Source organism: Triturus cristatus, chromosome 6 (genome assembly GCF_964204655.1).
Source record: "Triturus cristatus chromosome 6, aTriCri1.1, whole genome shotgun sequence".
Taxonomy (NCBI): Eukaryota; Metazoa; Chordata; class Amphibia; order Caudata; family Salamandridae; genus Triturus; species Triturus cristatus.
Window position 1 is genome coordinate 1,831,983,943 of NC_140589.1, and position 26,060 is coordinate 1,832,010,002.

The following is a 26,060-nucleotide window of genomic DNA, read 5'->3' on the forward strand; positions in this document are numbered from 1 at the left end:
CATGCTTACATGTTTTAGTCATTGCAACGTTGACAAGATGGTTACAGTTAAGTACCACTAGGTTTGTATTTTTTATTTTTTGTGTTTTGTTAATGTGTGTTATGTTTTGTCTCCTGATTAAAAGTTATAGTTGATATTTTTGTGTGTTATGTGAAGTGTTTTTCTTTTGTGCGTTGTGCATTTTTTTTTGTTGCTTCTGCCCACAGATCATTCATGGATTGTTCTGGGTGGTTCGAGGGCTGACAAGACTACAGTTGGACACGTGAGTTGGTTTGACGAAGATGTCAGTTGTGAAGGAATAATGGTGAAATGAGCGCCCTGAATGGCTGTAGGCAGGAAATCAGGGTGAGAGAAGACTAGAAAGGACTGAGAATGTTACAGTAGGTGAAGAGGAGTAGTGAAAAAGCAGGGGTTAACAGCCAACAAAACAGCAATGGTCCACATCATGAGGTGGTGGAACGAATGTTCCATATGTCCCTGTGGGACCTAATCAATGTGCAAATTGCAAAAAGGAGGGTTTGGAAAGAAATGTTTGTGTTTATTTTTGTGCATTTTGTCTTTCTATGAATTGTTCCTGCTGATCCTGTGTGTCAGAAGCGACAGTCAGTTGTTTTGACAGCCGGTCACCACATCGGCGGCGACCAACCTAAGATGGCCGCCGCCAACACACCCGGAAATGGAGTCAGCGGTCTAGCGGACTCCGGTGGCTGGGCGAACGTGCCAACAAAAGCGGACAGCAGAGAGGAGGAGCGCGCGCACGACGAGTGGACAGGAGGAGCGGAAAACGGTGAAGAGTGGAAAGCGAGCGAGAGAGAGTGCGGAACGGACGAAACCTTCGCCTGGTGCAGAGGGACCACCCAGGAGAATCGACCTCCGGATCGGGAGGGAGACACCGCCGAAAGAGACAGCTCAAGGAGTGCTGCCCCCGGGACCACTGACCTCCTGGACGCCAAGGAGACTGGGTCTCCCCTCGCCACGGCCCATGGGGGTCGTGGAAGCAGGCAAGTGACGGGCGTATGCTCTTCAATACTACAGGGGTTGTGGACGCGCATGAGGGGCACACCTTAGTAGAGCACAAACTCCCCTACATGATACGCACAGCACAGACAGCAGGGTTGGTGACGGTGTGCACTCCCCCCCCCCCTTTTTTGTGCCGTAGAAGCCAGCCTAAGTGTATTCTATTGTTTTCCTTTTTCTTTTGGGTGTCCTCGAGTGCCGGTCGCTGGGAGAAGAAGGACCCTAATACCCTAGACGACGTCAGTAGTCAAGCAAGAAGCTTCTATTCCATTCCCGGTGGCCTTAAGACTTGCTAAGATTCTACATACAGCGTGTGTGTCCCTAACAAACGCTGACGAATAAACGACAAAAAGTATCCCTTCCTAAAGCAGTCCGCATCATTTTTCAAGACCAAAAAGGGGGCGGGAGATCCAAACAAGGGAACCAGCACAAAGTGGTGTCAGAAGTGGGATATTTAACTGTCTGGAAAACAACAGTACCCTGTAATGGAGGCCATCATCACCCAGTTAGCCGAAGGACAGCGCCATTTGCAGCTAGTCTTTGAGGAGCAAACAAAACAGGCTCAAACCGAGAGAGAGGCTTTACAGGCTGCCTTAAAGGATCAAGCAGCCCTGTTAACAGCAAACCAACAGGTACAGGACACTGCAGTACTGCGTCTTACGGATGCCATAGCAAGCGCCCGAGTACACCCCAATGTCCCGGGATCAGTCCTCCAGAAATTCCAGCAAGGGGATGACCCGGAGTACTTCTTTGTAAATTTTGAAAGGGTCGCATCCACAGCTGCATGGCCACCCGAGCGATGGGGTCAATATATCGCCCCGTTACTCTCAGGAGAGTTACAGGCTGCCTACCAAGCTGCCAATCCAGCCGGTGTTACCAGTTATGTGGATATAAAAAGGGCTATCCTAGAACGACTAGGTTGTGATCAAGAGTATTACCGGTCACGGTTCAGAAAAGAAAAATGGACTGTTGGGGATAATCCCAGGGCTCTATTTTACCGAATTAGGGATCTGGGTAATCGATGGTTACAACCCACCTCATCCTCCCCAGATGACATCATAGAAAAAGTCTACCTAGAACAATATCTGGAAGCCCTCCCCTATAACACCAGGGCCTGGATCAGACAACATCCCAATCTCTCTGTGGCAGTTGCCGTTGATCTGGCGTGTGCATATCATCGTTCTCCTGAGTTTAAAGCCCCTTCAAATAGGACTCAGTTAGGAGCCCCAAAAATACCAAACAAACCATCCCCGCCTTTCCCAGAGCCCCGAGGTCAATCTTTCATGAGGCCCCAACTGAAACCAATCCCTCCCGGTCCGACCCCACCAGGGCCACAATGTTTTCACTGTGCCGAGTGGGGACACATAGCGAGACATTGCCCTTCCCGTCCTTCCCCTCCGGAACCTATGGAGGTAGGGTATACTCGGGGTCGGGTCATGGTGACAGGACAACCCCCCGAAAGATATAGGAAAAGGATACCACACTACAAAACGCCTGGGAACAGGCACAGGAAGACCAGCCAGACAAGGTAGGCCCCTTCTTTTGGGTGAACAATGGACTCCTTTACAGGGTCTCCCAAGAACGGGGCAACCGAAAAGAACAACTGCTAGTGCCACGTCCATTTAGGGAGCAGGTGTTGTGTCTAGCACATGGCCAAGCGGGAGGTGGACACTACGGCAAAGAACACACCTTACGTTATCTGTTACCTAGGTTCTATTGGCCCGGCATATACCAAGAGGTAGCCCGTTAATGTGCAGCTTGTCCCAGATGTCAGTTAATAAACGCTCCTTCTATACCCAAAGCGCCCCTGCAACCCCTGCCGATCATAGACGTACCATTCAAAAGAGTAGGGATGGACCTGGTTGGACCCCTGATCCCGTCAGCCCGAGGGCATCAGTACATATTAGTACTCATGGATTATGCAACACGATATCCCGAGGCTATTCCTCTATCATCCACCACAACCACAGCTGTCAGCCATGCCATTGTGTCTTTCTTTTCCCGGGTGGTGTTTCCTCTTGAGTTATTAACTGATCAAGGAACACCATTCATGTCCCGGTTAATGAAACAGGTGTGCTCCATACTTAAGGTGAAACAAATACGCACATCAGTGTACCATCCCCAAACAGACGGTCTGGTGGAGCGGTACAACCAGACTATTAAGACTATTCTACGAAAAAGTATAGACAGAGCCGGTAGAGATTGGGACCGCCAACTACGTTTGGTCCTGTTTGCCATCAGGACACATGAACAAAGTTCGACTGGATTTTCTCCGTTCGAGCTTCTGTTCGGAAGGCGTCCCAGAACACTCCTAGATATGGCAGTAGAACAGTGGACCGAGGAAGAGGATGAAGGGAAACCCCTGCTTCAGTACTCCTCCTCCCTGAAAGAGACTTTGTCATCCCTGTGGGAAGAGGTGCACAATAACATGGAAAAAGCACAAATGAGACAAAAGCAACAGTACAACCGCCATGCCAAACTCAGAGAATTTAAACCCGGGGATCGGGTACTTATCCTCCTACCAACATCCGAAAAAAAACTCCTAGCCACTTGGCAAGGCCCCTATAAAGTTCTACAAAAAGTGACTCCTGTCACTTACAGGATAGACGTACCGCATAAACGAGATGTTGGTCAAATATATCATGTTAATCTGCTCAAAGCATGGGAAGAACCCCAATCTGACACTTCAACCGCAGACGCCCCCATCCACCACATTTCTGTGGACAGACCGTTAGAAGTAACCTTTCCTCCCCAACGACTGGAAGAAGAAACTCCCATACAGCTAGGGCCCCAGGTAACGGAAAAACAAATACATCAGATCATGTCCCTTTGTGCTAAATATTCCTCCGTCTTGTCAGGGACTCCTGGGAGAACCACCTTAGTAGAACATGAAATAATCACTAAAACCTCCCAACCGGTTAAGTTAAAGCCATATTGCATCCCGGAAGCCAGGAGAAAGGCAGTAAATCGGGCAGTAAAAGACATGTTGCAGGTCGACTTAATCGAGCCCTCACACAGTGAGTGGTCTTCGACAATTGAACTTGTACCAAAACCGGATGGCAGCATCCGCTTCTGTATAGACTTCCGCCGTGTGAATACGGTATCCCAATTCGACGCCTATCTCATGCGGAGAGTAGACGAGTTAATTGAAAGACTAGGGGATGTCCGAGTGATGTCCACCATAGACCTGACAAAAGGTTATTGGCAGATCCCGTTGACTCCTACAGCCAGAGAAAAAATGGCTTTCTCCACACCCTCAGGCCTCTATCAATTTAAAGTACTACCCTTTGGTCTCCAAGGAGCCCCCGCTACTTTTCAACGCTTGATGGACACCATATTAGCGCAGCATCAACAATTCGCTGTTGCTTACCTAGATGATATTGTAGTATATAGCCCTGACTGGGACACCCACCTACGACATCTAGAAGCTGTCCTAAAAACGTTAGAACAAGCCGGCCTTACACTCAATCCACGGAAGACAACCTTTTGCACCAACCACATCGAATATCTGGGGTATGACATACAGGAAGGGTGTATAAGACCACAAGTAAATAAAATTGAAGCCATCTCCAACATACCCCGACCATCCTGTAGGAAGGGAGTTCGTTCCTTCCTTGGGTTGGTGGGATATTACAGGAGGTTCATACCACACTTTTCTGACATCGCCAGTCCTCTCACTGACCTCTTGACCAAAGCCCACACAGGAAATCAACTTCCCTGGTCTGATTCCCAAGAAAGAAGTTTCCAACAGCTAAAAAGAGCCCTATGTACTGCCCCCGTCCTCGTCTGCCCAGACTTTCAGAAGACGTTTGTCCTCCAAACAGATGCCTCGGGAAGAGGCCTTGGTGCCGTCTTATCCCAACCAGACGAAGTGGGTGATTTACGACCCTTATTATTCCTCAGCAGGAAGCTATACCCTCGAGAACTTAAGTACGCCACAATCGAAAAAGAGTGCCTCGCTCTCAAATGGGCTATGGAATCCCTTCAATATTACCTCTTGGGACGTTCTTTTCTTTTGCTAACCGACCATGCTCCTCTCACCTGGTTAGCCCTCCATAAAGACTCAAACCCCAAAGTCTTACGTTGGTTTCTCTCATTACAGCCCTTCACCTTTGAGGCATACACCTACCTGGGAAACTCCAGACGAATGCGGACTATCTCTCTCGGTACCCTGTCCTGGAATGGCCCGACCGTCCATTACCAAGGGGAAGGCAGTGTGATGGTGCGCGACCATCCGACAGCGGCGGCGACCAACCCAAGATGGCCGCCGCCAACACACCCGGAAATGGAGTCAGCGGACTCCGGTGGCTGGGAGGACGTGCCGACAAAAGCGGACAGCAGAGTGGAGGAGCGCGCGCACGACGAGTGGACAGGAGGAGCGGAAAACGGTGAAGAGTGGAGAGCGAGTGAGATAGAGTGCGGAATGGACGAGACCTTCGCCTGGTGCAGAGGGACCACCCAGGAGAATCGACCTCCGGATCGGGAGGGAGACGACGCCGAAAGAGACAGCTCAAAGAGCGCTGCCCCTGGGACCACTGATCTCCTGGACGCCAAGGAGACTGGGTCTCCCCTCGCCACAGCCCATGGGGGGTCGTGGAAGCAGGCAAGTGACGGGCGTATGCTCTTCAATACTACAGGGGTTGTGGACGCGCATGAGGGGCACACTTGAGTAGAGCACAAACTCCCCTACACGATAGGCACAGCAAAGACAGCAGGGTTGGTGACGGTGTGCACTTCCCCACCCCTTTTTTGTGCCGTAGAAGCCAGCCTAAGTGTATTTTATTGTTTTCCTCTTTCTTTTGGGTGTCCTCGAGTGCCGGTCGCTGGGAGAAGAAGGACCCTAATACCCTAGACGACGTCAGTAGTCAAGCAAGAAGCTTCTATTCCAATCCCGGTGGCCTTAAGACTTGCTAAGATTCTACATACAGCGTGTGTGACCCTAACAAACGCTGACCAATAAACGACAAAAAGTATCCCTTCCTAAAGCAGTCCGCATCATTTTTCAAGACCAAATAGGGGGCGGGAGATCAAAACAAGGGAACCAGCACAGGTGGCCTAACTTTCCTTATGATATTGCACTTCTACATGTAGTCATAAGAGACACCAAGAGTTTCTTATTTGCTGTCCTGAGTAGCAGGATTGTGATTTTAAGTGGGTATAGTGCCCCCTCCGGACAGGTGACTAGGGAAAGGAAAAATTGTAGATCAGACACCAGAGACCTGAGAATTATTAGACTAGGGTGACAGGTATTCTCAGTGATCATGAGGAGATATTGTTTAGCCTGTGTATTGCATGGTGCACTTGCTGCACAATTATTAAAGGGAGGTATCTGCATGCCCCTGATAATTTGTATCATGCGTTTCCCCTTTTGAGGTGTTCTAGATAAGGAATGTAGTAACACACAGATGTAGTAATTTAAGAGATGTTTATCCCATTAGAAAATCATGAAATGAATATTTGTGTAAATCCATAAGGGACTGGCCTATCTGTAAAACTGGTGCCACTATGAACCACGTCCAGTTTTACTAATGATACCAGAATGTTTAATTGATTGGTTATTGAATTTGCCTTTTGGATTCCCCTCCTTTATATCTGTCCTACCTCATGAGCACTTTCTTTTTTCACACTCCCCTTGGAGCAACCTCTATTAGGAGCATTTAATATGGTGTTCTAAAAGTCTCTTAGTTTTCTCTGGTCTGTATCATACCCTGTTCTCCTCAGGTTTTGAGCTGATCATGCATCTAAACTGACACATTTTCACTCTGACTTCTGCAGTCCCGCATTTTGGTGGGTCAGCACTGATTACAGCTCAGGCTACTGCTGCCATACCTTTTTGATGGTGCACTGTTCACACACATGTTGTGACTGATAAAGGAGAGACTGCAACATGGTCAATCTCCTTGTGGCTTAATTATATTGAGATTGGATACAGACTGTCATGTAGCAGATCCTACAGGCTGGCACACTGTGTGTTTGAGTGTTGGTATGAGTTACTGTGATACGTTTGGCTGGCTGTCACTCTTAGGGTCTTGAGATGATCAGTTCTGCCTTCTTTAATAGGCACCTACTCTGAAATTGATTCTGGGCTTAACTTCACCTCAGAGAGCTACTTTGAAGGTACTGGAGAGCTACCAGTGGCTCCCGAGCTACTCGTTGGAGACCCCTGGACTAGAAGTACTGCCTTTGCCTTTGCATCTTATGTGAGTGACAGTGCATTCTAAACCAGAAGTTGTCCCATGGCGTCTGGCCACTCCCTTGAAGATTGCAGGCCACCTGCCTGCAGTCCTATTGTTAAATACAATGAACTGTTTTTATACTAAACTGAAGGAAACTTACAACTGTGTCACATTTCCTACGTCACTAGATTCTGCTGGAATTAAGTCATAATAACCTGCAGAACATTGATTTAAGCCTAATTCCCATCAGTGACAGCTACAGATGAAAGGCGGACGTCTTGGCCCTACAGTCCCAGCACCCAGAAAGTAGCAAGGCTGGACAGCGATCGCCAGCGCGCCATCAATGGTATCTCCAAAGCATCGTACTTGCTCCATCAGACGGCGTTGGACATCACAAAACCAGAGTTTCAGTGTAAAAGAGCGAAAGAGAAGAATCCCTGTTGTTGATGGCAGAGCTGGTTTGAGGCTTCAGTTTTCTACCTGTCATGTGCTGGTAACCTCTGACAGTGTGCAGTCCCTTGAGCCCCTTGGCCTGAGTTTTGGCCACCCCCCTCTCTTTTCTTTGCTCCAACGGAATGGCAGTGCACCGGAGGATCTAAGGCACTACATGATGAAAGGAAAATTAAATGAAAGAGCAGCCCAAACATCCTCTGACACTGAACAGCGAGTGTTGGAGCCTGAAAGTGTTGCTGAGCGTGAAAGTCTGTTGCTCTTTCCGATTAATAGTACTTGGATCTGCACGAGATGATCTGTGCCCATGACCAACGAAGAGCACAATATCTGTAGCGCTTGCCGCAGAGGAAATATATTGGTGCACTGCCTTGAGACATTGAGACTTTCGAGTGAGCTGTGAGTGTTTGCCAGGAGGGCACTCCAATGGATACTGAGAAGCACTATTTTCATGGAAGGCCTGAATGAAGAGGCCCAATGCGGAAGAAAACAACAGAAGCAGATTTGATGGACGATAGAAGCCTACCAGAGAGGCTTAGAACGGACTTTGGCATAGTTATGGTTGCACAAGCGGTTCCCGTGCAATTACATAGAATGGGTGTTAGGAGACTGATTCTTATTGTTTTTCTGGCATTGTTTTAGAGTAGTATTCTGTTTAGTAAAAGCAGAATGAAGTCTATCCTCTGTTGAAGAGTATCCCCATTTCACCTGAGAGCATTGATAAGGATCGCCACTGTTTCACCTGAGTATACAATAGTCACTGAAATGCATAAGAGCCCTGAGAAGGTTCGCTAAATAATTTTAGGATTTGCTTTTGCCTAGGGTTGTGAAAAAATGATAATCCTGTTTGTAATAATGGTCATTACTTTCTTCTGCTATCTGAATGTTAATTATGACTCGATGCTTTGTTCTCTTTGTATCCCTGTTGATAGCTTACATATACCTGCTTAAATGAAATGTGTAGAATGGAAAATGCTCACCTAGCAATGAATTAGGATTTGCCTGAGTAATGGCAAAAGGAGGGTCTGAGGAAATTCGATTTTCGATCTCACTTGTATTTAGCCACCATTTTGTGTCCCACCGCCATTTTGTGTTGCCCTCACTCAGGCAGCACAATGAACGAAGTTTTTCTGCTGATCTCACTGCGACGTGTCAAAATAACCTCCTGCCTCTGTTTACAAGACTGATGTCAGGGACTGGCTGAGTCCACTAATCCCCGTCTGGTCCGACTGATCCCTGTTTCAACTATCTGTTGGTTTGCACCATTCTTTCCTGACTTTATCTTATCTTCTGGCCTTCGCTATTCTCTACTTGTATTCTCTCATTTCACAACTGTCCTCCAAAGGATACAAATGTGTCCTGCCACCTGCAAGTTGAGTTGTAGACACTACCACTGATTAACTTGTGGGGAGGGGTGACAAAAACAGTTGTAAGAGAGGTTTATTTGGGTTACTTGATATCTTGTTTTCAAACTTTTCTCATTGGTTAAATCTTGTTTTCAAACTCTTCCCATTGGCTAAACATGTATGCATTGGGTGTGTTCTTGGTGAATCTATGTGCTATAAAAGATTGTGCGCCATGGAGTAAAAAGGCAGTCTCCTAAAAACATACCGGGTGTACTTCTGGGACAACTGTACTTAGCTAATAAACCTGATCTTCTACGCTCAACAGAGTGTCCTGTGTCTCTGTTCAACAAAGCAGGTGAACTCAGGAGATTAAGGCGTACCCTGCGCCGCCAGGCCCATAAGGCCCTGGTTCTTCATCCCCCCCTCCCCCCCCCCCCCACCAAGTTGCGCTCTGCCCACTGAGAACCGCTCACCCGCCCACACCCTATTTCGGCATATTTAACAAGAATCTCGATAAGCTTGCGTGAAGACTCAAGATTGCACTGGCCCCACTCATCATTAGAGGGTTCGGCGCTTCATAGCTAGGAGCCAGCATAATGCGTAGGCCCCTCGGTATTCTCCCCACTTCAAGATATCTTCGTAGTGAGCGCGCCTCCCTCCATTTGGCTTGTTCTTGACGTTTAATTTTTTCCAGTGCGCGATAATGGTCTCTCAAATCTCTTGTGCCCCCTCTGCTTTCTGTATCCCCATCTGTATTTCCACTCGCTGAATTAGTTGGGACATCTAGAAACACCGTTGCCGCAGCTGTTTCCCTTCTCCTGAGCGTGTCGGTGGACATATCTGGTGAGTGCAATATAACGTGCCCTCCGTGAATCGCCTTTAGAAAATTCTATGCGGGAACCCCCCTCGGGTGCACACCTTCCCTCCTGCTAGCCGATAAATGTTCGTACCTGTTTTTGATATATATATATATATATCTCCGATTACCACTCAAAGGTGCGTTGCGGCACCGAAAGGAGAGACGGACAACTTCTCTTGTGCTGATACTGCCAGCCGCAGTAGCGATTTATTAAATCATCAGTCTGGTGCAAAATACGAATAAACGCGTTTCGGCCAACCCGGTGGCCTTGCTCACATGAGCGCGTCGCAAGAAAGTGACAAATTTATATACATGCAGTGACTAAAAAGCCTCATGATTGGTTGCCCGCTGGTAACATAGATATAGACATAAAGAAAATACTTTGCAATGTAGCATTGTAGTTAGAACATTCAATTGGTTCCGAAAATTGATAAAGTAAATGCAAACGTAAAATTTACACCGTACAGTTTTGATGTCTTCAAAAATAAATGAGTAAATGAACAGCAGAGGAAGGTAAACAAGTTCTAGGGCAATGTCGATTTATCTCCGAATTTCATTGTTATCGATCAAACAGGGACCCTAGAAGTAGCTTTAAGAATGATACAGACTCTCTGCTAATCCAAGCCCTGACATTATCGTCACCTATATAAAATAGGACATTCAATGACATTTACCTATGCACAAATGCATCCTACTGCCACATGGGCTGAGTAGAAAAACATGAATGGTAATTCGTTATAGAAAACATTCAATGCCCATTGATAGATCCTATTGTCTACGATGTTTGCATAGTAGTACAAATACTAAGACTTGAAAATAATTGACCCATAACAACTTACTGGACCAAAAACACTGTATCATACAGAATGTGCTAGATCCCTTGAAAACATACCTAACGCAATCCATAGGCTATAGAGTGTATATAGTCACCAAAAGTGCTCAAAGTGCATTAAAAACAGTGTTTCAAAGTTTAAAATAACGAAAAAGTAATTCCTCTGAGTGAAGGCAGCGGACTTATCTATTGAAAGTTTAAATATAGCTATATACCCCATTCAAGAAAAGCTCAAACAGAAGCAAAAGCAGAAGCAAAAAGATAAGAGAACATATTGAGCATTGTGTGGTATTGAAACATCACATATATACAAATTGGTTACCAATTAGAAATTAGAAACAGCAAAGAGTAAACTTTTCTGATGGAGTAGTGGACTGAGCAGGGACCACTGTGTTTAGTTCAATTAAATGCAATTAAAGATAGTGATGTAAATCTTCACATAAATAAAGACCCCTAGGTGCCTTGGAGTCTAAATCAATAACAAAGTATTGGAGAACACTGAGTTTATTGCCATGTTCCGTTTTGATGTGTCGAGCCACAGGATATGTAGGATCAGAATTTACTGTTGCACGTAAATGCTGCAGGATTCGTACATAAACCTGCAGCTTAGTACTACCTACATAGCGTAATCCGCAAACACATTGAAGAATATACACTGCGTAGTCCGTACGGCAAGTGTAATGCCCACTAATGTTGATGGGGACATCAGAAAAGGGGGTACAATAAGTTTTAGCATTAACTCCAAACTTGCACGCCCGGCAAGAGCTGCATATGTAAAAACCCCTTTTAGGGGAAAGCCATGTACTTTTGTTGTCTAATTCGGGACTAGTTTTAACTAAGTCACTGCGCATAGAATGTGCCTTGCTGTAAGTAAAATTAGGCTTTATTGGCAGTGTTTGTGAAAGTACCGCATCAGTCAAAACTATAGGCCACTGTGAATTGATAATAGTTCGTATTGCGTTTGCTTGCCTGCTATATGTGGAAACAAATCTACAGGTAGAATTGCCTGCATTAGCATCATTGTCGTCATTAGAAAGATGACTCAAGGACGATATGGTGTTAATGTTAGTTCCAGATTTAGTTTGTAATAATGCCTGTCTGTCTTTACTGTTGGCCTTCCTTAGGGCTATATCAAGTTTTTTAGCATTGTATCCTCTTTCTAGGAACCTAATTTTTGCTGATCCTTGTGCTGTTGTCAATTTTTCAGGGGTGCTGCAGGCTCTACGAATTCTCAAAAACTCCCCATAGGGAAGACTAGAGATTGTGTGGTGGGGGTGAAAACTAGTGGCATGAAGTAAGGTGTTACCCGCCGTTGACTTTCTGAAAAGACATGTCTCGATTGAACCATTATGTATGTTAATTGTGAGATCTAAAAAGTTCACTATTACAGGGTCAATATGTGAAGTAAAGTTCAAATTCAAATCGTTACAGTTGATCACATCAATGAAATCATTGGCCTGCGAAGTTGTACCGTTCCATATAATAAAAACATTGTCGATATATCTCCACATTGTTACCACATGCTTATCGTACAATTCCTTATGGTTGACCTTAAGGACATGCTCCTCCCACCAGCCTACATGCAAGCATGCATAGCTGGGAGAGAAGCATGCCCCCATAGCCACGCCCTGTTTCTGTCTGTAGATCTGACCATCAAACATAAACATGTTATTGTACAGACAGAAGTGTATCATTTTCTCTAGAACTTCATTATGTCGATACATTGAAATGCAGCGTTTCTTTAAAAAATGATTGACTGCGATGAGGCCATCACTATGTCTTATGCTTGTATAAAGAGACGTGAAGTCTAGTGTCAACATAATATACTCACTGGACCACTGAATGGAATTCAATTTGAGCAGAAAGTCTTTAGTATCTCTAATGTAGGTGGGTAATCCCACAACATGTTCCTGTAAAAAATGATCCACATATCGTGAAGTATTTTCGAAGATACTGTCTTTTGCTGAGATAATAGGACGTCCAGGAACTGGGTCAATTTGTTTGTGGACTTTGGGAATAAGATAGAAAGTGGGTAAGACCGGAAATTCTTTATATAGAAAATTCAGTTCGTCTTTGGTGATCAGCCCTTCCCGTTTCCAGCTGTTAAGATCTTCTTTGTATTCTCTATTAATTCTCCTGACGTCAGCAGCATTAGATAGTTCATAACAGTCCTGATCATTAATCTGCCTAAATGCTTCCTCTCTGTACTGCTCTTTGCCCCACAGGACAATATTACCTCCTTTGTCGGAGTTGTTAATCACAACAGAGGCATTGGATTTAAGTTTATCCATAAGTTGAAAATATTCCTGATTATTCTTGGATTTAGAGTTCAATTTCGCTTTTCTGGTTTTACGGTAAAGTTTTTTCAATTCCTCAGTGACACGCTCGTGAAAAATGTCGAGCGCATCACGGGGCATAATGGGAACAAATGTGGATGGCGCCTTAAACGGACTGTTTCCTGGAGCCGCTAAATTAATTCCTTCAGCATCGGTATATACCTTCACAAGATTTTCACCAGATTCGAGGACGCACTCCGTAGCAGGTAGGTAAACCCCTTTATTTGAAAGAAACATTCAGCTTCCCATCCTGATTGAATTCCCTGGCCTGACGCATTTCAGGGAATCCTTTCACTTTCCTCAGAGGCCCCCATGAGCAGCTACAGATTACATGTCTGCTTTTCACTCTGCGTGCTTCTAAAAAGTCTTAATTGGCCTCCGGTGTGCCATTTGACTAGTTCACTGTTCTATTGCATGCTGGTTATTGCTATGCTCACGATATTTGAGGGGTCTAAACTTCAGAAAATGTTCACATGCTTCAAGCCCTTGTGTATGGTCAATAATCGTGTACAGAGATTTAACATCCAGTACCATGAACAAATAATCGGACTTCCACTCCAAGTTTTCTATCTTAGAAAGAAAATCCTTCGTGTCTCTTAGATAGCTGGGAAGAAGGATAACAAACTCTCTCAGAAAGTGGTCAATGTATTTAGAAATGTGCTCTGTAGCACATCCAATTGAAGACACAATAGGGCGTCCTGGAGGTTTGAACTTACATTTATGCAATTTGGGAAGAAGGTACAGGATGGGCAGTTTAGGATGGTCTTTTTTCAAATAACAGTATTCTTCCCACTCAATAAGACCTTTGTCTTTCCATACGTTGAGTTTCTCCCAGATGTCAGTGATACTTTGATTATATACATTGGTGGTAATATGTATATAGAAATTGTCTTCTAATTGCCTCATAGCCTCACTGATGTACTCATCCCTATCCAGTATCACCACGTTACCCCCCTTGTCTGCTGGGCGGATCACAATACTGGTGTCTTCAGCCAGTGATTTAATAGCTTGTAAGAAAGAAAGGTTATTTTTGGTGTTGTGGGCACGTTTAGGTATGTTGAGTCTTAGCTCCATTAAGGATTTGATGGTACAATCCTGAAAAGAATCGATGTTGTCATGCGGCACAAGTGGTATGAAGGTGGATTTTGTTCTAAAACGGGTATGAGCTGCTGCTGCATGTGACACTTCCATATCATCAAGGGTCTGTGTAGTGCTCGGCATTTCACTACTGTTGTTATTTTCTTGGGCCAGTTCAGCTAAAGTGATCAGGTTGTCTACATCACTGATCATCAAATTACTATCAAGTGTGGTATCTGCTTTACTGAGAGGCTGTTGGTATCCTAATCTCTTTAGTGCGTGCCATTTCTTGAGTTTCAGTTTTCTTACATATTTGAAAAGATCAATTCGAGTATCTGTATACTTGAAAGAAGAAGAGGGACAGAATGAAAGGCCTAGGCAAAGTGTACGTTTTTCAACATCAGTCATAGGTCTTTTTGACAGATTCACCACTGTTCTATTTACCATTTCGGTATCCATTAGTAATTTTTGTTTGAGCGTGTGCGACGATTTCCCACTGCGCCTCTTCCTCTGCCTATATTCCCAGCGTTGTTGGATTCTTCCTTCTGTTCCGACGTTTCCTCTGCCTCTTCCCCGTCCACGACCCCGTGATGTTGGTGGTTTGTTGTCCTTGGTGGATTGTCGGTCCTTCTGGAGGACCCGAAACTCCTCTAAAAAATTAATAGGCCTTGAGTTTCTTTCTTCCCCAGATGTGTTTTCACCGGAAATATCAGATTCAGTATCACTTATAATAGAGTTGTCAGTGGCGATCACATTGCAGGTCACCAGAGATGTTGGTTTGTCTGACTCCTGGATTTTGTATAAGTGATCGTATTTCTTGCTGAAAGTCAATATTCTTCCGCTTTCATAGTCAGAATGGTCTCTGTTCATTTTTCTTTGTTTTCTAGCTTTTATTTCATCTTCATGTTTAGAAAGTCTTTCTTTCATAGCATCAAGTACTTTTTTCAGCGCTGCTGTATCAAGCAGCTGTTGTAGTTCAGAAATGCTCATGGTGATCTGTTTTAGAAGTTCCTCCCTGTCCTGCCAAGCATATTTGATAAGTATCTCCATCATCCCTCTTGAGCTGGAGGCTGAGTGTTGTGACCAGTCTTCAAGCATCTTTGGATTGGGGGCTTCGTAGGTGGGAGTGATAAAGATGCGCAGTCCTAGCGGCGCCATGGCCTGATCAACATAGCTCTGCAGAGAGGTGGCTTCCCACCATTTAGATATCTCACTTTTAAGTTTCTCCAATTTTTTAATTTTGTCATCCACAGAATGATTTTTAGGGTTAGATAATTGTGCAGTTTGTGAACTGATTTTTTTTTTTTGTTGAAAACCTTTATTAACCGTAGTTGCATCAATTGGCAATGTACAGACCTGCGCCAAAGCATCAGTTCGGCAATACTAGCATACACACGTTCAGGTGGTTAGACACAGCCATTTAGCCGACAACCCGGAGGTCCGGCGGCGGAGTTCAGTTGAACATATGCAGAGGAATTGGGTACGTACATTGCGTATAAGCGAGTCGATGGTGCTTTTCTGTTTTTTGTCGTGTCTCATCTAAAGCGCATTGCCTGCAAGTGAGGGGGGCGCTGTGTACCAGCCCGCAGCGCAGCGCCGTCAACTAGCCCCTAGGCTCATAGGAGGAAGTGCGCTAGGCGCCGGGTTTTCCGCCAAATGCCCTGGTCTGCGGGCATCGGAGTCCCGGTGGCCCGCTCGTGGCGTAGGCTGGAGCGCGACAAGGAGGTTGCAGCATAGCTCGCAAGGATGCTCATAGCAACCGTTGCTGTGGTGTAACACGGGTTCTGCCAGGGAGCGTAACCAGTCGCCGAACTGCTCCCCGTGCGTGCAACATGAACGTAGGGGTCCGGGCCAGGGTCGAAAACTCGGGTGGGGACTAGAGTAAGAGGGGTGGGGAGGGGGGGGGGGGAGTGGAGATCGTTCTGCAGCAGTGTGAGAGGAGGTAGGAGCTGCCCAGCGGGGCGGAGCCGGGCCATGCGGGAGGCGCTTCGAGTGGCTGGTCGCGAGGGGGGGGGGAAGAAGAGGGGGGGGGAGGGAGAGGGAGAGGGCCAGAGGGTCCTCGGAGGGGGGGGCCAAGGGTCCGCAGCGCTTGTGTTCGCAGTCTGGGATTGTCCGCTCGTGTGAGGGAGGTTTCCCTCCACGGCTAGTAAGGGGCATCTGCGCGGGGCGGAATGATTCTGGCTCCCTGGGTGTGTCCATGTCCCAGTAGTGCGCGCGCCCTCTCGAGCAGCAGCGGCAGCAAGCCCCGCGCACGCGCCATAACAAACTACAGGGGATATCTAACAGTAGTAACCTGCCACACAGTATGCGAGACGCGCCAGGGGAATAAGCAGGCAGAGGGGGCCGGGAGCTATCCCCGCCAGGGTCTCAGGGATGTCGCCATCTAGCCAGTAGTGTATCGGTGCCCACCCAAGGTTCAGGTTATCCCTCGGGTTCGGCAGGCCGTCTGAAAGGTGGCAAGGAGGCCATCCCAAAGTTGGGCGATGGGGAACTTCCTGAGCCCCGCAGTTTCCTCACGTAGGAGCACTGCACTTTCCGCTTGCGCCCAGTTTACGAAGGAGGCCCTCCAGTGTCTGACGTGCGGGGGGGTCGTCGCCTTCCAATGCTTGGTGAGCAAGCGTTTGGCCGTTACAAGCCCCATGTCCCAGAAGCGCGCCTGCACCTTATTCGCTTTTGTGCGCTTGTATAGGCCCAAGATGCATGCCTCCCACGTGCGCGGCAGCCGTCCATCCGCGCCACGCTCTATCAGTGACAGCACGTCGCCCCAGTATGCCTGTACGCCAGCGCAATGCCAGAGCATATGCAAAAGGTCCGCTCCTGGTGACGAGCACCGTGGGCAGGCGGCGTCCGTCCGCGAGAAATATCTATTGATCTTCTCAGGAGTGAGATACGCTCGCTGTAGTATGTAATATTGTATGAGTTTGAAGCGGGGGTTGCGTGGAACATTGGTCGGGCTGGCCAGTATCATCGCCCATTCTTTTTCTGTCCAGTCTCTGCCCCTGTCTGTCGCCCAGCGCTCCCTCAGCACCAAAGTGGACGGTCGCGAATGCGCCAGTAGCGCCTGCGCCAGCCAGTGTATGACATGTGCGCCATTTCCCATGATATGCAGATATTGGATGAAGGTATGTGCCGGCGGCTCCACCGCCATGTCACCCCAAGAAGCCGAGAGCGTCTGCATGAGGGAGGCATGCAGGAGGAACTGTCCTGCCGGGAGCGCCGTGCCCTCAGCCAGGGCGGCGAACGTCAGCAAGTCGCCATCCTCATACAGGTCGCCTAGCGTATCTACTCCTGCCTGCTCCCATCCTGCCAAGTGGGCCTCCGTGAGTGGTCCCGTCGGGCCAGGCATGCCCAATAGTGGTAACTCTGGGGCGTACGGTATGGTCGCGCGCGTGAGGCGAAGGCACCGCTGGAAACATCTGCGTGCCACTGCCAGGTAAACCTGGGAGGGGCAGGGCGCACGAGTCAGCGGATGGAACAGTGTGTGGACTTGCGTCCGCGTCCAGGCAGCCGCATGCGAGGCAGTGTCCTCTAGTTGCTTGCCACTCAGCCACCCCGCCACCCATTGCATCTGCGCCGCTAGATAATATAACTCCATATTGGGGACCGCTAAGCCCCCAGAGTCTGTGGGCATGTACAATTTGGCCAGCGCTACACGCGGCCTCCCCTTGTTCCAGATGAGGTTGCGCAGCAGTACCTCCAGGTCGCGGAATAATTTGGCGGGTACATACAAGGGCAGGTTTGCAAAGTAGTACAATAGGCGGGGCAGCACTATCATTTTAGTCAGTGCCACCCGACTAGGCACGTTGAGGGGCAGGGTGTTCCAGTAGCCAACCTGCGTACGCACAGATGTGATTGCTCTGAGGAGATTCCCGTCTAAGACGTCCGCCGGGGCTCTGTAGATCCTAATCCCCAGGTAGCGGAAAGTGGTGGGGTGCCACTGCAGTCTGTCCCCTCCCAGTCGGACGTCGCACTCAGGTGTCTCCGGGCCAAAGGGGTAGGCTCCCGACTTGGCCCAGTTAACCCTCAGGCCCGATATTGCCTCGAAGGTGCGGAATACGTCAGCGAGGGAGGCAGGGATGGCGGCCATGTCTCTGACGTACAGCAGCAGGTCATCTGCGTATAGAGATACCGTGTGCAAGCCATCCGTCAATGGGATTCCCCATTCCTGTCCGTGTGTCCTAAGTGTCGCAGCCAGGGGCTCCATTGCCAGTGCAAACAGCAACGGCGGCAACGGGCAGCCTTGGCGGGTGCCCCTACGGACCCGGATGGCGTCCGAGAGGATGCGGCCCGTGCGGACCCGGACGGTCGGCTCGTTGTAAAGCAGGGCGATCATGGCGTTATAGCCCCCCCCCAGCCGGTATTTCTCTGTTACCGCTCTCAGGTACGGCCACTCAACGGAGTCGAAGGCTTTCTCCAAGTCCAGTATCAGGCATCCCGCCCTTGGCCACTGTTGCGTGGCGTATTCCTGTACCCGGAAGAGCCTGCGGATGTTGTAGGAGGTATGGCGTGTGGGGACAAATCCATTTTGGTCCCGGTGCACAAGAGCGGGTACATGAGGGGCCAGCCTCCTAGCCAACGCAGAAGCAAGGATTTTATAGTCTGTGTTTAGCAGAGCCAATGGGCGGTAAGAGCCCACTCGCGTGCCGTCCCTGCCTGGCTTAAGTATAGAAACCAGCGTGGCCTCATTCAGTGTCGGGGGCAAAGCAGCTCCCTCCGCCGCCGCCGCATACATTCGCAGGAGCTCCGGGATTAGGATGTCCGAGCCAGCCTTGTAGAATTCAGCCGGTAGCCCGTCCGGGCCCGGGGTTTTCCCGTTGGAGAGCTGAAAGATGGCCTCTCTAAGCTCGTCCGCCTCCAGCGGAGCGCCGAGTTCGTCTTGCTGTGCAATAGTCCATTGCGGCATCGGCAGAGGGGAGAGATAGTCTGTGATATCAGAGTAAGGGACCGCGAGTCGGGAGCGGTACAATGTGTTATAGTGGACAGTGAAAGTGTCATGGATGCCAGTTTGCGTGTACACCAGTTCCCCCCCCTCGCCCTGTATAGCCGTCACTGGTGCAGAGCGGGCGTCTCGCGAAATCAGCCACGCTAAAAGCTTGCCTGGTCTGTCACCAAGGCGGTGGGTTCTCGCCGAGTGCGCAGCATAGTTGATATTACGAAGTCGCTCCAAAAGGCGCGCATGTTCCGTGTGGGCATCATGCAGTGGGCCCCCGTCTCCCTCCGCAGCCTCCCCCTCCCGCGCAAGCAAGTTCGACTCTAGCCTGGTAAGGTCTCTCTCCAGCTGATGTCTTATCTGCCCCTGAGTGTGCAGGCAGTGGCCTCGTATCACGGCCTTGAAGGCGTCCCACTCCACCCTCGAGTCAGTTGCTGTGCCGGTGTTATCCTCGAAGTATTGCGCGGTGCGCTCGAGTAGGGCAGCGCGGAAAACCGCATCTAGCAGCAGCGCTGGCTGCAGGCGCCATGTGGGGACAGGGGGGTGTGGGCGGGCCCAGGCTATGGACATGAAGTGTGGATTGTGGTCCGAGTGTGTGCGGCCCATGTATTGTGCGTCCGTCACATGAGGTAGGAGGTCTGTGGATGTCATGAAGCGGTCGAGGCGGACATGTAAGTCGTGAGCGCCAGAGTAATAGGAGTACGTCCGCGTCCCTGGGTTGCGCTGCCGCCAGACGTCTTGTAAGTCCCATTGCGCGGCCCATTCCAGCAGCGCCTTCGTGGCTCCCCTGGTAGGGGCGTTAGCTGGGGGCGGGAAGGAGCGATCCAGCGTGGTGTCTAAGGTGCAGTTATAGTCGCCCCCTATGATCCATGAAGTGTCATGCCAAGTTGCCATAGTCGATGATAGCCGCGCCAGGAAGCCGGCCTGATCAACATTTGGGGAGTAGAGGGACATCAGTGTGATAAACTGGCCATCTAGCCTGCCTTGCGCGGCCGTGTATCTGCCTTCATTGTCTATCGCAGTGTCTGTGGCCTCCCACGGGGTCCCTGGGCGAATCCATATCAGTGTTCCGCGAGCAAATGAGGAGTATTCCGTAGCGTACAGCTGCCCTCGCCATCTACGATGGAGCGCCCTCACCTCGGCCCCGTTCAGATGGGTTTCCTGGAGCAGCGCCACGTTAACCTTGTGCCGCTTTAGGTACGAATAGATATGATAGCGCCTAGCCGGTGTATGCATCCCCCTGACATTCCAGGTGCATATTTGTGTGCTAGCCATAGTAGTCCTGTGTGTGGGGGTCTCCCCCAGTCCCCAAGAGCGCATCCCCCATCGCAAGGGTCCCCCAGGGCCAGCAGTCCGCTCCCACCGCGCAGCTAAAACGGGTGATGTGCGTGCAGTGTCGTGATCTCCAGCAGGGTAAGGGGAGAGGGAAGAAAGGTTGCATAGAAAGCCTGAACATGGCAACTAAAAGAAAATTTGTAGAATACCAAAAGGTCGGCTGTACAACAGGTCGCCGTCCAAACACTCAAGCGAGCTTACGAACTATACAGTCTCGGGGGGTGGGTAATGTATCTTCTGAGCAGTAATGGAAACAGTGCAGTTTTGGGAAGCGCCCCGCATGCTTCCCGGGTGTTGCGTATATGCTGCTGTCGGCCGGCAGGCGTCTGAGGGCTATAGTTCAAGGCCGTAGCAGCTGTGTGCCCGGCCATCAGGCCAGCGGGGGCCGGAGCGCCCGCGGGGGGGGGGGGGGGGCATAGGCATGTCCCGTCTCAAACCACGCCAGTAGCAACAAGCCGACTATGCGGCACCAAAAGGCGTCTCTACATGTCTGTAAATCGGGAGTGCAGGCCGAGTGGTCATAAGTAGAAAATGTACTCACAGTGTCCAACTCCGTGGGTGGATCCCTCGTAGTGCCAGCGGCGGAGGCGCCAGGGCCCTCCAGCAAGTTCAGTCTCACAAGGGGCCACCCAACAGGGATTTCGGCAGGTCAGCGGCTCGCGTCAAGCGGCAGCCCATCACCAGGGCGCCTCAGCCGAAGAGGTCCGCTGTTTGCGGTGTGACCTCCGGGGGCCCCCCAGAGTCCTGTGTGTCCGGGATGCCATAGATCGCCTCGTCGTCCGTTGAGTGTACTGTCGGGCTGGCGTCCGGCCGAGCCGACGACGCCGGGGAGTTGCTGATCTCTGCCACCCTGCGCAGGGCATCCCGCTGCTCCTGTTGAACGAGGTCTACTGGCGGGGAGCGGCTCGCCGTCCCTCTGGCTGGCGGCGGTGTGGGCGTCCTGCGGCGGCGCCGTCGTCTTGATCCCCCCGTCCTCTCCATCGCGCCTGCTCCCATCGTCCGCCGCGGCGCGTCCGGCATTCCGCCATCAAGCCAGGCCTCCGCTTCCTCGGGGCTCGTAAAGAAGTGGGTTTTGTCGTGCGCCACCACCCGTAGTTTGGCCGGGAAGAGTAGCGAATACTGGAGGGCCGCTTCGCGCAGTCTTCGTTTGATCATTAGGAAAGAGTGTCTCTGCCTCTGTACTCGCGCCGTGTAGTCTGGGAAGAACATCACTGTTGCGTTGTCAATGGTAATTTCCCCTAAGGTTCTGGCTCCTCGCAGGATGGCATCGCGGTCTCTATAATTGAGTACTCGGAGGAGAAATGGCCTAGGGTTAGAGCCCGGAGGAGGTGGTTTCGCGGGCACGCGGTGGGCCCTTTCCACCACGAAGTGCGGGGAGAGTGTGTTATCTGGTAGTAGGCCTCGTAGCCAGTCCTCAACCTTGCGGACAGGATTCGCCCCTTCCCATCTCTCCGGGATGCCTACCAGGCGGATATTGTTCCTCCGTGCCCGGCCTTCCGCGTCCTCAGCCCTTCCTTCTAACAGTTCCACCCGATGCAGAAGGTCTTGCACCCTCGTTTCTGTCCGTTTCGTCGCCGGCTCGACCTCTGCCATGGCGCCTTCCAGCGCGGTGGTGCGCGTTTGCAACTTTTTATGGTCGGCTCTGAGGTGCGTGAGGTCGATTGCCACACTGTCTATGCGGGTCTCCAGGGAGGTGCGTGTCTGCTGCAGCGATTCCTCCATCCTCTCCATGGCCGCCAGGACGCTGTCCAATTTCGCCGTTACGTGGTCAGCATCCATCGCGGGTGTCGTTTTCTCGTGCCGTCCCCTCTCCGCTGCAGCTCCCGGTCCGGAGCGGGTTCGCGCCCCTCTAGGCATGGAGCCGGCGGCGTGTGCTAGATGTCCCCCCCCGTCGTCGAGGGGTAGGGGGGCCGCTGCCGCGCAGCGGGGCGGCTCCGCTCCGTCGATGCCTCACTCCAATGGAGGGGAGCGGCGCACTTCGCCCTGTCTCACCGCCTCAGCCAGCCAGGCCGCGCCGCCATCGCCACGTGTCCAGGGGTCCCAACTAGTGAGGGGTCCGGTCGCAGCCGGAGCAATGCTCAGTGTCTCCCCCCAGTCCGCAGGGCACTCCTGCGCCTCTCCTCCCGCGTCGCCTCTCACCTCAGCCCGTGGCGCAGGGATCACGCCATGTGCGTGTCCAGAAGGCCCAGGTCGGCGCTCCCACAGCGGCTCCAGGGCCCACGGGTGGCGGCAACGTGCGTCGGCGCGTCGTGCTGTAGAATCGCCGACTCCAAAGGTGAAAGCCGCCTCAGTACGTCCACTGCTCCGGCAGAGTGCGGGGGGGGGAGAAGCCTGGTCCGTGCGCGCCCTCTCAGGTCCAGGGGCCTCCTCCGCTGCTCCTCCAGTGCGCCTCCAGTCCACGTGGGACGCGACAGCTACCTTTGACGCGCAGCTGGTTGTCTCTGGGGTCCAGGCACACGACTCACCCCGAGTCCGGGCGTCGCCAGTAGTGCGGTCTCGCGTTCTCGGGGGGGTCCCCAGTTCGTCGCTACCCCCCCCTCGGCTCCGCAGGGGGGTCTCCAGACGAGTCTAGTCGCGGCGTTCGCTTCACCAGGCCACCCCCACCGCGGCCGCAGGCCGCCGCCCAGCGTCGCAGCAGCTCCCTCTCAGGTTGCAGCGTTGGGCCCAGGGGATAAGGCAGCGCCTCGGGCTTGCGTAGCCGCGAGCCGCGGCCGCGCGTCCAGCAGAGCGGCCGCGTTCCCGCCTGTAGGGTCGGCGCGGTTCTCCACCGCCGATTCTCTTCAAAGTTGGCCAGGTGACAGAGAAGGCTCCGTAGAGGGCCCGCCGGCCAGAACGAGCAGCACTCAGGAGCGTTGTGGCGGAGAAAAGACCCGGGGCAGGAGGGCTCAAGCGGGAGCTCTACCCGGGCACGTCCGCTTCCATCGCGTGCCTAGCCACGCCCCCCGTGCAGTTTGTGAACTGATAGTAGGTTTACTACTAAAAAGGGTGAGAGCCGCCGCTCTTCTTTCAGCTTCTTCCTCCATAAGTGCTGTTATTCCGACCAATTTGTTTGTTGCTGTGTGCCAATATTACCCTTCTGTAGTTACACTAATCAGAAGTTCCCTCTGCCGTCAGTGGCTCAAAACACTTCGTATTGCGATCATAAGGGTCTAGTACGTATTGCGCGTGGAGGGTGGATTTCACGAAGCTCGAAATTGCCAAGAAACCAAATGCTACACAAGAGATGCAAATGCGAGTGCACCCGGAGTAGTTACAGGCAAAACGAAGCTCAGATCCCATGCGTGTATGAATGTGAAAAACGCTCGGCAGTCCCGGTATACTTGTCGTTAACCCCGGGAGAGCGTAATCGCCAGGTTAGGACACACAAGAGATCTACCCGCTCTCCCTTAGGGACGAACAAGGAAATAACACAGGCTTACCTTCCACGCTTCACAATAACGACGCATCCAATGCGCTCAGCAGTTGTAATTCCAAACTCTACTGGGATCGTTTCCAAGACGGCCGGTCCATGAAGCGCCCCTCAATTCAAATTCCAAAATTAAACGTTGCTTCTTCTGGGGTGCTGGGACCCATGGAGGGTGGCAAACACGCCGGCGAAGCTCACCGGCAAGGTTAAAGTTTCAAAGAGTCCCAAAAATGCAGTATGCTCTCAGTAATAAAGGCACAGCAGAAGCGTACTGAAGGTCAGAATATTTATTACACTACGCGTTTCGGCGAGAGCCTTGATCACGTGTAATCAAAAACCACAAACACACAGAGTTAAATAAAGTTGTATGTGAAAAGGAAAGGAAATGTCATGGCAAAGAAAAGGGGACTTGGCGAAGACTCGTGTTTTACCCTGGCGAAATCGCCATATTGGAATGTCTGGTAGTTCAGCATAAGCATGCAACATAAATGAAAAAGTAACATGGTAACGATAATATGCATAGCTATGAATAGCGAAAGTTGTATTAATATGCAGATTTATCATAATACTCGAAAAATAAGCGAAGGCTCAGGCAGTTCACTGGCACAGTCGCCATATTGAGATAACCCAGTTGTATTCAAAAGCATCTAGCATGCGTAAGGACTTCAAAAATGGTGGTTACAACATAGTGCTGCTTGACATTGAAATGAGAGTCCAATAAGGTATAGAATATGCATGAAACCCCAAATTAATAATGCACGATGTGCAAAATCAGGACTGGGTGATTATATACACAAGCCGAAAGGTCAATGAATCAAAAGGTGAGTGTCACACGTGTCACATGTGCGATAACATACTCAAATGACTTCAAAATTATGATTTCAGCATAGTGCTACTTGAAACAAAATAAGAGTCGACCATACTCAATGCATAGTGCAAGTTAGGACTCAGAGTTCGTCACAAGAATAAAAACACTCAAACTAACAAGATTAATTCTACTAAAATAGAAGAACAAAACGAAATTCAGGTTCAATAGGTATCAGTTTCACAAAACTACTCGAAACACAGGTACACACCTGGTGCTACTCCTTCAAGCAAATAAGGATAACATGACACTAAACAATGACCAATTAACCAAGTATCATCTAAACTGAAACATGAGTGCCAATGAAAAAGATACCACAATCACAGTGCGCAGAGGTGTGAGTGTTGAACAGGAACGGAGGAAAGGGTAGGAAGCCCGTGTAGGTGTGTGTCGATAAGGGGGCTCCTTCCTTCACTCCTGTGTAAAAAACATAGAAAATATACATATTAGAATCTGTTGTACGTACAAAAACAACAGCCTAAATGGAGGAAAGAAACAAAATTAGAATATACATCACAAATTAGTGTAGGCAATGAAAGGAAAAAATTATTCAGTAAAGAGTACAAGAATAAAAATCAACACAACTAGATAAACCATAGAATCCACTGTTATGAAAGAGCCTAGCTGTTACTTGAAAGAAGATCATGTCTTTAAATGAATGGACAGTTCTTCATCTAAGTTCAGCCCCCTCGGACTTTTGGTCATGAATTCAATGATATATCTTGATTCCCGTTGTCTCAAGGTCAGCACTCTATCCCCGCCTCGAGGATTCCTGGGGATTTGTTCCAAAATCAAGTAGCTCAAATCTGCAGTATTGGCAAAATGTTGTTCATTGAAATGTCGAGCAACCGGGTATTTGGGATCATTATGAGAGATAGCTCTAAAGTGTTCTAATATCCTCTTTTTAGCTGGACAAATTGTACTTCCTATATACCACAGTTTGCAAGTACATTCAATCACATAGATTACAAAATTGGAGCTACAGGTCAGAAATTGTGTTAGTTTTTTGCTGGTTCCATTATACTCAACGGTACTCTTAAATTTGCTGTGGCGGCATGCCTTGCAGTGCCTGCAAGGATAAAAACCTCGCAGATCAAGCCCTTCATTAGTAGGGTATTGCGTTATGTCATGTTTGACTATCATATCACGGATGTTTTTGTCTCTTCTGTATGTGATAGTGGGACGGTCAGGTAGGATATTACCCAAAATACTATCAGATTTCAGAATACTCCAGTGTTTCGTGAGTATATGTCTGATTTTTTGTGCCTCAGAGTTAAAGGTAAGGATCATCCGTGTGCCTGATACAACACTATCCTCCTCAGGCATCAGTTTATCTTTCAAAGTGTCAGTACGCTGTACAGCATTGACTCGTTCCCTAGCTTTTTTAAGGACCCAGTTAGGATAGCCTCTACTTCGAAATCTGTTAATGAG

The 26,060-nt window shown here is 49.7% G+C and overlaps 1 protein-coding gene across 1 annotated transcript; it reads left to right on the forward strand.

The window, feature by feature from the left end:
* The first annotated feature begins 1,502 nt into the window (after positions 1–1,502).
* Positions 1,503–2,549, forward strand: LOC146822127 (uncharacterized). The gene has a single exon (XM_085609969.1). The coding sequence runs from the start codon at positions 1,503–1,505 to the stop codon at positions 2,547–2,549; it is 1,047 nt and encodes a 348-aa protein (XP_085466095.1).
* The last annotated feature ends 23,511 nt before the right edge of the window (positions 2,550–26,060 follow it).